General features: G+C 37.9%; 1 protein-coding gene across 1 annotated transcript; it reads left to right on the forward strand.

Annotated features, from left to right (window-relative positions):
* The first annotated feature begins 1,382 nt into the window (after nucleotides 1-1,382).
* Nucleotides 1,383-7,496, forward strand: ITM2A (integral membrane protein 2A). The gene is made up of 6 exons (XM_084789969.1): nucleotides 1,383-1,651; nucleotides 5,023-5,154; nucleotides 5,403-5,600; nucleotides 5,816-5,926; nucleotides 6,452-6,602; nucleotides 6,726-7,496. The coding sequence occupies exons 1-6, from the start codon at nucleotides 1,541-1,543 to the stop codon at nucleotides 6,812-6,814; spliced, it is 792 nt and encodes a 263-aa protein (XP_084646095.1). The 5' UTR covers nucleotides 1,383-1,540; the 3' UTR covers nucleotides 6,815-7,496.
* Nucleotides 7,497-15,171: the final 7,675 nt, after the last annotated feature.

The raw sequence follows: 15,171 nt of genomic DNA on the forward strand, positions 1-15,171 counted from the left end.
AGCAGAAGAGGCCAGTGTTTCTAAGTAAACTCTAACATCCTGCTTATGAGGTCCCAACCCTTTACAAGGCACAGGCTCCTCACTGTTCCCCTCCTTTCACCTTTCCATCTGTGACCTATCAGAGAATATGAACTCTGTCTTTGCAAGGCCCCCACAGTCAAGACGGGAGAGAGATTTAGAGGCCAAACATTCTCCATGGGAAAAACTCCAAGTTAGAATTTCTTGGACAGAAGGGAAGCAACTCAGCATATTCATGTCTGCTCAGTGAAGTTGATGAGTAGGTGGGGAATTCTCTAGTAAAACTGTGTAACTGTGTTTTGTTTTGGTTGGGGCTTTGTTTGGTATCGCTCCCTTCATACAACAGACCTCTATTCTGTTTTATGTAGCAAGACTATTTATAAACTCTCTACCACCAACTCTGAAACACCAGCCACCGCAGCTTGAATTTCACTAGTTAGGTTCTCTATGTCTCCAGTTTAGGAGAGCCTACTGAAGAAACAGCTTAGCTGGACGAGATGGGTATCCATGTTCACAATGCTCTGTAATCCAGTCCCTCCGAGGTCTTTTTTTTTTTTTTTTCCTACAAAAGCGGCACCAACATCTGGTTAAATTTTGTATGCCCTTCCTCCCTAAGCACATAGGTGTACACACCCCTGCTTTTTCCCTGCTGGTTACACAGCTGGTGGCTGAAGAGAAACAGGCTCTGGGCTGAGTTCTTACTCTGGCTATCCTGATCAGGGAGAATGAAACGATCTGGGTTCTTTCACTGATTCATTAGGAATGAGCCTTCCACCCTCCCTTCTCTGTATCTCATCATGTGCTGTCTGCAGAATGCGGAGTTCGGGAGACGCTGGAAAATTAAAATTATAAAAGACAACAAAAAGCATGGAAGAAAAACAACACTGGGCCAATGAAGCAAGCAACTGTGAACTTCTAGGTGTTCTTTACACGGAAGATATTATAAAGGTGCAAAACAGTCAGGGAACTGTGCTTTCTGGCCTGAGTGGGTTGCAAAACTGAGAAACCTTGGGTTGGAGCCAAGTTACAGTCCTGGGCCCCGCGGGGGGCCAGGCCCAAGTTTGGGAAAACAGAGTCAAAGTCAGGGGCTATTGTGATCTAGACAGAAGCAGAAAGACACGACAGGCAGCTTTCCTTCCTGCCTTGCTCTTATCTGAGGGTGCAGAAGTCAGTAGGACTAGCACGCTTGGGGTGCAGGTGAGGCAAGTCTACCAAAAGCCAGGCCTCAGCTCCGGTTCCCTTCTTTTCCCAACTAGCGGTTTCCCACCCCCACTCGCTTCCACTTCAGCGCCAGGGCCCCCTCCAGCTCCTCCCTCAGCACCTCCCCGGCCCCGCCCACGCCCTCCCCCTCAGCCTACGACTGCGTCATAAGTATCCCCAGACCTGAACTTTGTGCTGTAGTTTGTGGAAGACTAGAAGAAAGTAAGTGCTGCTCCGGCAAGCACAACCCCTTTCTTCTTTCAACCTGCAGCCCAGGATACTGATTCGAGCCGCGCCTTACCGCGCAGCCCGAAGATTCACCATGGTGAAGATCGCCTTCAATACCCCCACGGCGGTGCAAAAGGAGGAGGCGAGGCAAGATGTGGAGGCACTAGTGAGCCGCACTGTCCGAGCTCAAATCCTGACTGGCAAGGTAGTTCCCACTGGGGCCCACGACTGCCTGCTAGGGTTTGGGAATGGAGAGAGAAAGGGGAGGGGGGTATATGCAGGTGCAGAGAACAACTGTTGCTTAGAGTTCCAGGCAAGCCAATCTACTTCGTAACTTGCGTGGGCCACCTTTTATTCCGTTTCAACTCATTCCCCTCTGCATCCATGCGATTCCATCCCTTAACACCACCTATCCCAGGAAGTTGTTGGAAGGAGTTTGAAGAAATTCCTTCTTGTCGTTTGTTCTGGAAGTGGGTTATGGACTTATCCAGAGACACAATTATAGCTACAGGGGCAGAGGAGCCACATGGGGTGAGCAAGGGCAAGAGACTTAACTGTTCTTTCTTTACTTTTGACTCAAGTGAAGTTACATGAATCTGTCTTTGTAGGATTGCTGTTTGTGGAGGTTGAATGGAAGCAAGGAGCAGCGTTAACTCCAAACTGTGTGTTGGGGCAAATGTGTGTGCATGCGTGCGTGTGTGTGTGCATGCGTGTGTGTGTGTGTGTGTGTGTGTGTGTAGTTAGACAGTGTTAACGGTTAGGTAGTGGAGCTGTCAAAACATATATTGGTTTTAATTCTTGACAGAACACTTGTAAAAATTAATTTTTGAGATACTCTTCTTTCAGTTGTTATTTCTTTTTGAACAATACCCTTCGTATAGACATCTAAAGCATATGCATGTTGTAATTTGAACAACTTATTTTTGAGTCACTGGAGAAGTTCTCAGCTCCCTGGTTATTTATCTAGTACAATATATATTTCCTTTAAACACCAACCATGTTTGGAGTGTTAATAAACCGTCATTTTCCTCTGCAAAATCTCAGTTTTAAAAGGCAGTCATATTTCCTTCTGCATCTGTGGAATCTGCAGTACTGGAGCTTGGTGTGCCCTGACTTGTCCTGCTGTCTTTAAAAAGTTTTCACTTTTAGGTCCTCAGTGGATATTTGAAAATTGCTTTGAGTGACATCTGAATTCATGTAGTAAAACTTAATTATGCATAACATTTGAAATGCTAATGTGTTGCTGCTGAACTTTCATCATGGAAACTTTCAATATTTAATTCTGCAATCAAACTATCTTTTGTGTATCACACATTTTGGAACTCAGAAGCAACACGCCCTGGCATTGCTGAGATATTAATTAAATAACAGAAGGTCAAATATTTAATTATCTTCCTACTAACTTCGTAAATGAAGATGGCCAAATTTGAGGGGATGTCTAACTAGATGCCATACTTAAAAATAGCCACACAGTAATCCTTCCCCCCCTCACCACCAAAAACTTCATGACTTGTAGAAAGATTCAATTAATATGTAATACTTCTGCCTCTCCTGTGGTATGATGAAGACTAAGTAAAAACAAACCTTTCCACTTTGATTATATTTTTGTTAGGTTTTAGAAAAGCAGCAATAGAATCCGAACCTGGCCACTTTGTCAGTAATACATGACACATTCCTTTGTGATATATAGATCAGGCTTGATCAACAGAGACTGAACACATTAGACACATATTGGCAAGTGATCTATAGTAACTTTTAAAATACACTTCAAAAGGAAATTAGCTATGATAATTGATTCATTTGACTGCATAGAATTTCAGCAAAGCTAAATGGAAAGAAAAGAAATTCTTATTCCTACCAAATCAGGGTGAAATAAGACTAGAGTGAAACAAGACTCTCATACTTTAGCCGTATTTAATAAGAAACTTCCTGAATTATTGGAAAAGAGAAATGAAATTACAGTACAAGTTGTTCTTATGTCCCAGTAATAAGAAAAAAAATCACTCCTTAGAGAATTTCAAATTAAGCTTTTATGTGCCTTTTAGCAAGTCGTTTCATCTTTCTGCACCTAAACTTAATTATACCAAATATGTCTTCTAAGATCCCGCAAATATATTGCAATAATTTCCAATTAAAATGTAAAGTTCAGTTTCTGAAGTGCTAACCATTAATTATATTTTTAATGAAAATAATTAAAGCATTTCAGTATGCATGGATATAATTGATGAAATAAGCTTAAATAAATTTTATTAAGAAAATATGAATCTCAAACTTTGACCTTTAAGTTAAAAAATCTTTATTTTGAGAACAAAATTATCAAATTATTTTCTATCCTTCCTTTTCCCACATTAATAAGCATTTTTTGCCAAGTTGATGTAAAGTCAGTTAAATATCCAAAACATTAGAGCAATTTCATGAAAAATTCTAATGTTAGACAAACTAAAATATTTTTTAAAATACCAGCTTTTATTATCAGGGCAGAGATTTTCTGCCTTTACTTGTTGTATCATTGAGTTATAGTGTGGCTGAGGGATATAGTATGACACACAAATTGAAAATAGTAGGCCTTAGTCCTGTGTCCCATGGAAGCCACAGTTAATCAGTTACCTTTTAGTTTGGATCTTTTTTTTTTTTTTAAAGAACTCGTTAGCAGATTTAGAATATTTAGATCACTGTTTCACAAGGAGCTTTTGTATGTAGCAAATTCTCCACATTTAAATCTAGTGCTTAAGACTTGGAAAATAACATTAGTGCAATACATCGAATAATGAATAATACCAGGAAGCATTATACTTACTAATAAAATTAAGATTATTATTTAATCAATTTCTAAAATGAAATTTCCATTTAATTTCCAACTTGACAATAAAGCTTTTTGAAAACTAGCTAATGAATTGAAGGTTACTAACACTCCTTGAAGTTAATAAATTGATTTCTAATATAGCAAAGATTCTATTTCTATCTTCTATAAAACCAGTGTTTATAAAAACCAAGAAGAGACTTGATACCCTATGAGCATATACAGGGGGAGGAAGTCCCCCTCAGTCACAGTCATAGGGGAAGGGGGTAGGGGGGAGTGGAAGGGCGGGAAGAATGGAGGATACAAGGGATAGGATAACTATTGAGATGTAATATGAATAAATTAATAAAATATATTAAAAAATAAAAATATGACTAGTTTCAATTATGTAAAGAACATATTTTCTAGAATCAAACTGCACCATGTCATTAGTTAAAAATATTGCTGCCTCCATTAAACATTTGTTAAAAGAGTACATCTATATTAAGTCTTTTAAATAAAGAGATAACATGTCATTGGATAAATTAATTTTTATTTCAATATAATTCTACAATTGCATATCTATTTTTAAGTTTGAAAATGCTAGGAGGAAGGCAAGGGAAGGTGGAGATACTCTATGTAGTAACATCAGAAATTGTCTTGAAAGAATTTTTGAACAGAATTTCATAGTTTATTTTTAAAATATCTTGGCTTGGGGGGATGGTGAATTGCACACAAAAGCAACTGTCTAAAGTATGATCTTGTTTTGTTTTTCTATTTTGCTTTTTAATCAATAGGAGCTCAGAGTTGCCACACAGGAGAAAGATGGCTCTTCTGGGAGATGTATGCTTACTCTCCTAGGCCTCTCATTCATTTTAGCAGGACTGATTGTTGGTGGAGCCTGCATTTACAAGTACTTCATGCCCAAGGTAATAATTATAATTCCTAATATTTTGAATTACTAATTGCCATGTGCTTCATTGTCAAGCTAAATAATTATGTGGTGGTAACCAGAGAAATGAAGACTCAAGAATGTTTTCAAATGTCCTTTCAATCTCTGCTGTTGTTTGGGCCTCAAGATGCTAACTATAATGAACTGACTTTGAGTCGACAGAAAAATTCAAGTGTCATGGCGGTGAATATTAAGAGTTTTAACTCCCCCATTTTTGTCTCTTAGAGCACCATTTATCATGGTGAGATGTGCTTCTTTGATTCGGAAGACCCTGTAAATTCCATTCATGGAGGAGAGCCATACTTTCTGCCTGTGACTGAGGAGGCTGATATTCGTGAGGATGACAACATTGCGATCATTGACGTGCCTGTTCCCAGCTTCTCAGATAGTGATCCTGCGGCAATTATTCATGACTTTGAGAAGGTAGATTTCTCTTTCTTGCAGCTATTCAAGAATCCTCTCTTTTCCATACTTCATTGAAAGGCAATGAGTCTATTCATAACTGAGCATGTTTCCAAAGCAAAGCTTTGTGTTGTTATTAAGTAGACAGTGGTGAATTTTCCAAGAGTATCTGTCTGTTATAATGGTACTTAGGAAATCTGCATTAAAATACCCATATTTTTCTACCTCTCTAACAGGGAATGACTGCTTATCTGGACTTGCTTTTGGGAAACTGTTATCTGATGCCCCTAAATACTTCCATTGTTATGACTCCAAAGAATCTGGTGGAGCTTTTTGGCAAACTGGCAGTATGTATTTTAGAGATCAATTTTTTCTATAAGTATTTCCAAAAAGATTTTGCTTCCTTAGTCTAAAAAGTTAATGAGTTGAGCCAGACGTCCCATTTTGTTGAAATAGTTTTGAATGAAAAGTATATGTTGTGCCAAAGTAGATGTAACTGAAGTATTTTACATTAGGCAATGTAGGCCAGTCAGACAGACAAGACTTTATGTTCTCCTTCATATGTAGAAGCTAAAAATGTTCATGTGAACACAGAACACCAATTAATAGATGTTGAGAAGGGAATGTGTGTAGGGGGAGGTGGATAAAGGGCGGCTGGATTTGATCAATGCATGCTGTGTGTATGTGCAAATAGCACACTGAACTTGAAACCCATAAATGTATATATGTATAATAAAAATAACATAGTATATAAGACTGTCCTAAAATGAATTCTATTTTCAAAAACATCCATTTTTAAAAGAATATAAGTAGGGTTTTAAATACTATATTTAAAAATGTATCATTTTAATCTTTCTTCTTTTCACGTATAGAGTGGGAAGTATTTGCCTCACACTTATGTGGTTCGTGAAGACCTGGTTGCTGTGGAAGAAATCCGTGATGTTAGTAACCTTGGTATTTTTATTTACCAACTTTGCAACAACCGAAAATCCTTCCGCCTTAGACGCCGCGACCTCTTGCTGGGTAGGCAATTAATTATTATCAGTGAATGGAAGAGAGTGAGAGTAGACTGCATGGAAATGAGCATGTTGAAAAAGCTTTCCAGGAACAGAGAAAACTCAAAAGCCATTTTTTATGCCTTCACAGGTTTCAACAAGCGAGCCATTGACAAATGCTGGAAGATAAGACACTTTCCCAATGAATTCATTGTTGAAACAAAGATCTGTCAGGAGTGAAGAGTGACAGATAAAGAGTACCCTTGGTAATAAGAAGTCAGAAACTTACAGTCTGACTTTGATATTAAAGCTCATGGGATACTCAAGATATTTACTCATGCATTTACTCTTTTGCTTATACTGGAAAAGGAAAGAGGGGAGAAAACTACTAACCACTGCAAGCTATGGTCAAACTCTAGTTTGATTGACATTGCTTGCTGTTTGCAACAAATTAAATGATTATCTTTTGTTTTGAATTTATAGGGTTTAGATTTCTGAAAGCAGCATTAATATGTCATCTAACATCCTGACAATAAAATTCATCTTCTGTTTTTATGTAAAGCAAGCTTTTGACAAACTCACATGGATTGAGCGTGCTCTAAATTGAAAATATTTGAAATTGTGTTTGACATTTTTGTGTGAAGCATGTCAAATCTCTTAACATTGTTTTGTTTTCTTCTTCATTTTGTTCAACTCTCCTGATTTCAGAAGTTACATTTTTGCGTTTCTATCAGGTGCTCTGTAATGAATCTGACTTATATGTGAACAATATTCATGAGGAAGCAATTTTTTACTTATGTAAGAATTCTTTCTCACTGATATCTGTATTGTGAAATCCACAAAACTGTACAGGTGCTGAATGCTGTAAGGAGTTCTGGTTGTATGAATTCTACAACCCTATAATAAAGTTTACCATATTCAATCATGTTTTATTTTAATCATTTGACAGATACTCAATGTGGAAATTTTTATTTATTTAGCTTTTATTTACATAAATCAGATATAAAAGTATGAATATAACTGTGCTTCCTCTCTCACCTCTACATGTTTCATAATCTCATATTTCCCCATTTTTTTGCGTTAATTGCTTTGTAACTATCTTAAAACTTTTTTGCCATACAATTTCAACTACTTACTGGGAGTCTTCAGCTCAGAACAAGTTGAAATATGTTAATGATTTTCCCTTTTCATAAAAACATAAAAAAGCATATGTAGTTGTAGCAAATCACTAATGGCTAACATTAAATATGGCACTGAGACTTTTAAAAGATAAGTTAATTTATTTAGTTTGCATGTGTGTGCCAAAATGAGTATGTGGTAGTCAGGACATTTTCTTGTCCTTCCACCTTCACACATGTGCTAGGAATGGATTATACGTCCTTATGTCATCAGGCTTGTTGTGGCATGTGTTTTAACCTTTGTGCCAATACTGGTTCTCAACACTGATGATTTTTAACAACCTCACAAGCTTGACATCTTTACACACTTACCTAGAAGTGTAAACTTTATACCTAGTGGGACAGTACTATAGTTTCTTTTCTATTTGCAAGTATTAACTATTCCTCATTTTCTTTAGACAAAAGTCCCTAGTTAAATCTGGGGTTTTAAAATATCAGCATTAATTTAAATTAAAGTAAAACAATTATTTAACCTCATAAATTCAGAAATAATATCACAAACATTGAAATACACAGAAAGAAAAAAGTATTCAATAGTTAGAAAACAATAGTAACTGATACATTCAATAACTGGTTCTCAACTTGACACAGAGACATACATCTATAATACCAGCTACTCAGGAGGCTGGAGGTACAAGATAACTTGAATGTATGAAGATCAGTACAGGCAACATACAGAAACTGTATCTGAAAAAGAAAACAAACAAACAAACAAAAAACCTTAAACGTTTAGTCCTGAAAGCACATACAAGTAACATCATACAGACTGAACAGGATATATTTAGGAATACAATTGTATATACATATACAGATATGCATGAATAACAATTAGTGTAAAGATGGTTCATGGATTTAAAGGAGAATGGGAGAGTTTGGAGGGAGGAAAGGGAAGGGAAATATGATATATTACAATCTCAAAATAGTCTTAAAAGACTCATGGAGAAAAACAAATATAGTAATGAACAAACTTATTTTTAAAATAAGAGGAGGGGCTGGCAAAATGACTCAGTATGTGAAAGCACTGGCTGCTCTTCCAGAGGACCCAAGTTTGATTCACAGCACCCACATGTCAGTTTACAACTGTCTGTAACTACAATGCTGGGGAATTCAATCAAGGGAATTCTGTCTTGTGGCCTCCACAAGCATAAGGTACACAGGTAGTACACAGACATACATGTAGGAAAAACACTGTCCACATAGAAATAAATAAAATTACTTAAAGAAATGATATGGTACAATTAAAAATAAATAAAAGAATATTTACAAATAACTTGAGAAATTTCAATAATCATTCTTCTTTTAAAATTGGTTGAATTAAAAATGGTTCAATTTCTGAGATCAGACAAGGTCAGGTGCTTTCAGGGTGGTATGGCCGTAGACGCTGGCCCATATTTGACCATGTCCCCTGGAGGGGGAGACCTGGTGGCACTCAAAGGAAGGACAGCAGACTACCAAGAAGAGACTTGATACCCTGTGAACATATACAGGGGGAGGAGGTCCTCCTCAGTCACAGTCATAGGGGAGGGGAGTAAGGGGAAAATGGGAGGGAGGGAGGAATGGGAAGATACGAGGGATGGGATAACCATTGAGATGTAATATGAATAAAGTAATAAAATAAAATTAAAAAATAAAATAAAATGTAAAAAAAATAAAAATGGTTCAATTAATTGTATAATATCTCAATAATTGAATGGATCAGGTAGAAAATAGAGAATTGGGGTTAGAAAACAGTAGAGGAACTGGATCCCTTAGTAAAGGACAATGAGAAATTTTAAAGGTGTATATACAAACACAATATGAGAGAGCTCTGGGATGTTATGGAAAGACCTAAACTTGAATTAGAATCATAGAAGGAAAACAACACCATAGTGAAGACATAAAGCATGATGTCAATAAAAACATAGAATTCCCCAAACATAGACAAAGAGACATCCACCCAGGGACAAGAACACAGAATTACATGTAGAAAGGGCCAGAAAAGAAACTCCTCCATGACGTGTTCTAGTTAAAACCCTAAGACACAGAAAAAAAGAGCATTAAAACCTTGCAGTACAAAAACCAAATGACTAACAAAGGCAAGTTCATGAGAATAATATTTGATTACTCATCAGAAACTTTAAATCCGAAGAGCCCAGAAAGGTATACTACAAGTTCAGAAAGACCACATTGTTAACACAGACTATTAACCAGAAAAAAAAATAAAAATGAAAAAATAAATAAAAACTTTCATGGTAAAAATAGTTTAGAGAAACTTATCACCACTAAATGATGCCTGAAGACTAGGTTAAATATGTCCAAGAGGTCACAGGGAATAAAAAGCAACTCCAAAATAGTTCAAAGAGATATAAGAAAAATACCAGAAAGATAGTAATTAATAGCCATTACTCAAAACTAATATAGTATTAGTAATGTTATAAATCCCCCCAGTGAAAAGACACAGACCAGCAGCACATTGGATAACAAAACAGGATCTAGCTTTTTGTTGCTTCTAAGAAATACATACAGCTCTGGGGTAGAGAGATAGCTTGTTTGTTCAGATTACTTAGTCTTCTTGCAGAGGACCTGAATTTGGTTCCCAGCACTACGATAGCAGCTGACAAATGTCTGTAACTACAGTTCCAGGAGATTCAATGCTCTGTTATGGCCCCTGAGGGTGCCTGCATATATCCAGTGGAAGTTTTGGTTATGTTATATAAATATGTTTTTTGTTTTGATCCTAAGTGTGGGATATGAAACTGCTTTTAGCTTATCTATAGCTGATAACAACCTAGTGAGAGGGTGTATGATCTTTGTTAGCTGGAAATAGCCTTAGGGGTGGCGTGGGTTTTGCTACCTGGAAAACATCATTGTGCAGACTCTGAGAGGGTATAAATAGGAGCCGACGGGGAAAGAGAGAGAGAGAGAGAGAGAGAGAGAGAGAGAGAGAGAGAGAGAGAGAGAGAGTGAGAGAGAGGCAGAGACAGAGACAGAGACAGAGACAGAGACAGACAGACACAGACACAGACACAGAGAGAAAGAGAGACTGAGACAGAGACATAAAGACAAAGAGACTCCTAGAGAGGAATGCTGCTACTGATGATTCGTTCCACTGCTACTGTTGCTGTTTGCTGATTAAATGGACTGCTGGAGTGGAATTGCCCCAAGGAAATGAGTCTGAAATAGTCTACATCCCCTGTCCCTACTAACCTTTCTCTCCTACCTAAGGTCGGTGGGTCTTAAGGGAGGTAGAGACATTAAGGAACCCCAAATAAAGTAGGCTTAAAAGTTAAAAGCCTACAAACATATGTGGTACATACACACACACACACACACACACACACACACACACACACACACACAAACACACACACACACAACATCTTTAAAAACCACACTTCACCATCAAACATAGGTACCACCTTAGGGTACAAGCATGGAAAAGATTGTTCCAAGGAAAGCAATCAATAAACCAGGAGTCATATAAAAAAACTAGTCAGAATAAATAACAAGGATCACTTCATACTCATTTAAGGACATTATAAATCTAAATATACATGTACCAAACTTTACTCTGGCTACTTATGAGCTATCTGTATAGTGGATGGTATAAACCTTAGGGGGTTTGTCACTTATGGGCTAAATAGCCTCAGCAATAAATTCCTTTTACACAATAGTACTGTTTTCCTTACCCCTAGGGAAGAGTTGAGCATGATTAGGTGAAAGAAGGGTAAAAGTAAATTATTCTTAATTGCAGGGATACAGTTGAATGGTGAACAAACATTTCTTTAAGTCAACTATAATTAAATAAAAATGTAGTAGTGTAGCAATAGGCAATGGCAATCCTGGCTGTGAGGCCCGACCATCTACATGGCTTTATCTATAGCTCTTAAATCTTGTAACAACCCCCATTTAACTGATTTCTTTCCTATAACAAAGAAATGGATGTTCCAAGGAGTATTGGAATTATGTATATATCCTGCCTATATCTGGTTCTCAACCAAAGCAGTGTAAAGCAGCCCATATTTCTACAGCAAACATCCACTGATATATAGAGATGGGATTCTCTCATGGCCATGTGATCTGAGAGGCAAATTTCCATGGGATTTGCCTTATAATGTTAGCCAAAGTGATTAGTTAAAAGGTTTTGTCCTGGGATGCCCCAATCCCAACGTTTTTAAATACCTAAAAAATTTATGGTAGTAGTTGCACTTTTTGAGTTTTACCTAAACCTCATAAAGCATTAAATCCCTAATGTAAAGTCTGATGAGAGATAATGTGGTTTTTTATATATAAAAGAATTCTCACTTGGTGTAGTCTATATCAGCCCTAGAACTTTACAGACATATTGAGGAGAACATATGGCCTAAGATACCTTGATAAGCTTTGGATTCCCACCAGCTAATCATGGTAGAACTCTGTGATGCTGCCACCACCTCATCAACTCCCTGCAAATTGGCAGCAGTTGGCTGAAGTCACCATGCTGGGACTAGTATCATTCTCAAATCACAGATACATCTGCCTTGGTACCAAGAAGCCCAGGAAAAGCTTTATCATTTAGTTACAGATTTACTGTGTTTCTGGATGCTTCACCTTTTCAATTTGCAGCCAATAAACATAATTTGAAGATGCAAAACCTCTGTCTTTAGGGAACTGAGCCATGAGCATCTATCCTCATTTAACATTGGGTACTATCACTAGTTGATCTATTTTTAATTTAGGTATAATATGGAAAGTTTGGGTAGCTGAGCCCTGTATAATCATCATCTATTACCTCCTGCTGAATCTGTAGTCTCCTTTGGGTCTAGCTACTTCATACAGTCCTACTGCACCTGGAAGCAGGGGTTCCATACACACTGGTGGGAATGGCTTAGCTCTCCATGTTAGAGGCTAGTATACTTCAGGTGGGAGAACTGAGGCCCAATCCCCTACTGCCTGAGGTTGCCCAATAGAGTTGATCAATGGTGCATTTTGGTGGCTGAGGATCACAGGTCTGTTCTTTTGGTTCATGGGGCTACTTAGGGATAGATAGGCCCTATTATTTGCTGCAGTCTGGCTTGGTTCAGCTGCTTCCCCACCATCAAAGAGGTTGCCCATGAATATCCTTTTGTGAACAGTATTTCTTAGCTCAATGAATTCCTCTCTGAAGTCACAGATATAACTCTGGGGCTATGTATGTCATTAGAGGATACAAGACCCTATTTTTTTTTTTAATTTCTGAAGTGGCAATCACTCCATGAAATGTTCACGTTTTTCCACATGCATAACAGGCACCATTTGTTCCATCAGAGTGTACACCTTCCTTAAGGGCAGCTGAGAGAGCCTCACCTTGATGGTGGTTAGGACCTATATTGGCGCACAATCTAGTCATCTCTTGTAAACTCAAGCTCTTGCAGGAACCTCTGAGTGACTCCTATAAGAACATTAGAACTTTCAAAATTCAATTTTAATAAGTCATTTTCCTGCTTCTGGGTCAGCTGTTAGCACTCTGTAGCTTTTAAGAGCTGGGCCACAACATCTTCGAACAACTCTTCTAATCCCTGTAAAGTCTCAGGCAATGACAAGGTTTTGTCCCTTTGGTAGGCAACTGTGTCCATGCCCCTAAGGTGGTTATGTTAATTGGTTGAAGATCCTGCAAAGGATAGTGTGATTAGCTACCTGCCCCTTCATGGAGCACTGTTCCTAGGAGCAAGTCTGCAATTATATCAATTCTATGGGTTAAATTATATGTTGAAATTGATCTTGATATAAATCTGTAAGTTCACTTTTGAGTAACAAGTAATCTCCAGGGTTTAGGAAAGATTTTGCCATATAATCCAACCAGATGGAGGCCAGACATTGTTACTGAGTACGATTATAAGAATATGTCCTTGCATATATGTAGCGATAGGCCCATATGTCATACAGGTTTCTTTGATCTTCTTCAAAGATTTGGAAGCTCAGTCTCATGACAACAGAGCAATTACCCTTGAAAAGGAGTCAAATCATTAGTGTGTTTCCCCTAATCTCTTACTCTAGTAAGACCCTGAAATCCTTTGGTGGCTCAGAATCAAGGTACAATTTTGCCATGCATTGGGTGGTCTCTTCCTTGTAATTAGTCTTCTATGTATCAGCATCTGAGACATCATACAAGTCAGGACAAGCCTGACTCATAAATCTAACACATCCGTCTATTCCTCTATTCCTGCAGGTCCTGTGGATGCTGTGAAAGCTAAAGCTGAGTCTCCCCTGTCATTATCTGTGCCTATTTCTAGGAGGAAAGGGGTTAGTTCTTTCTAATCTGAAGAGCAAACCCTATGAAGCAGGACTCTTCCAGTTGGTGATCTATGGAATCGTATGTACAATTATATGAACTGAAGTGAAAATGGGAATATATTCATGTCTGTCATCCCTGAATCTATCCCTCCAACTTTTCCTCTATTCTCTCCTAAGTGGTCAAACCTACTGCCTCTTCTTTGGAAAACCAAGGGTAAGTCTTCTGAACATAATCTAAGAATTGATGGAGCTGCAATATTCATACTCTCCTTCCATGATTTTAAACATTTATCTGATAGTACTGAATATAATTTCCTATCTCTAGACTTGTTAATTTCTTTATGCCAAATGAATCAAAATGTGGTCCATTTACCTCTTTATTGATTCCTTTCCTTCTTGCCTTCTCTATATTTGTTTCATTCTTTCCCTTATTGTTTCCTTTCCCCTTGTTTTGTCTTTTATCTTCTCTAGGGTAAGTTCCCTTGTCTGACATGAGTGTTCCCCATAGCCAGTGTCTACATTTTTGTTTCTGATCAGGAGTCACTTGCCACATCTATCTTGACTCCAGGGATAGAGTTGACTGGGGCTAAACACACAAAAAGCTGTAATTTTATTGAAATGGGCTCTGTGTGGAGAAACCTCAGTGCTGTGGAAAAATAGTATATTATATACAATTGAACTGGGACATGAGGTTATTGCATACAGTTAAACAAGAAGACAGGGATTTTACATACAGATAAACAAGGGGGCAGGGGTTATTGTATACAGCTGTAATGGGAAAACAGCTTTAGTTAAGCTCACTAGGAGTAGTCTCTGTAGGAGAGCAGACTTCAGGCTGTAAACATCTGGGTCAAAAGCTATGGTGAATTATTGAGTCACAGACTACCAATATCTGCACATGGACCAGAGGAAGGCTTTGTTATCTCTCTGAGGCACCATCCGGAGAGAAGACTTGGCCATTTTCCCATGGGTCCTTAACACAGCTGGCTCATGTCAACAACACACATTCGCTCAAGGCTTCTTCTACTTCCCACAACTCTGCAAAATAAATATATCATTTTGTGAAAAAAGAAAGGAAGGCGATACTGAACTGTGATGGGGAGCAGTCTTGGGAAAGTTAGACTGGGAAAGTGGGGGCAATATGACCAAGATACATTGTATACATGTATAACGTTTTCAAATAAATGA

The sequence above is a fragment of the Acomys minous genome (genome assembly GCF_964271855.1).
Source record: "Acomys minous genome assembly, chromosome: 7".
Lineage (NCBI taxonomy): Eukaryota > Metazoa > Chordata > Mammalia > Rodentia > Muridae > Acomys > Acomys minous.

What these genes read in the sequence shown, in the direction of transcription:
- ITM2A (XM_084789969.1), top strand. Translation starts at nt 1,541, where the DNA reads ATGGTGAAGATCGCCTTCAATACCCCCACGGCGGTGCAAAAGGAGGAG. An exon ending in ACAAGTACTTCATGCCCAAG is followed by an intron (nt 5,155 to 5,402) that starts GTAATAATTATA and finishes TTTGTCTCTTAG; the next exon opens with AGCACCATTTATCATGGTGA. An exon ending in AGCTTTTTGGCAAACTGGCA is followed by an intron (nt 5,927 to 6,451) that starts GTATGTATTTTA and finishes TTTCACGTATAG; the next exon opens with AGTGGGAAGTATTTGCCTCA.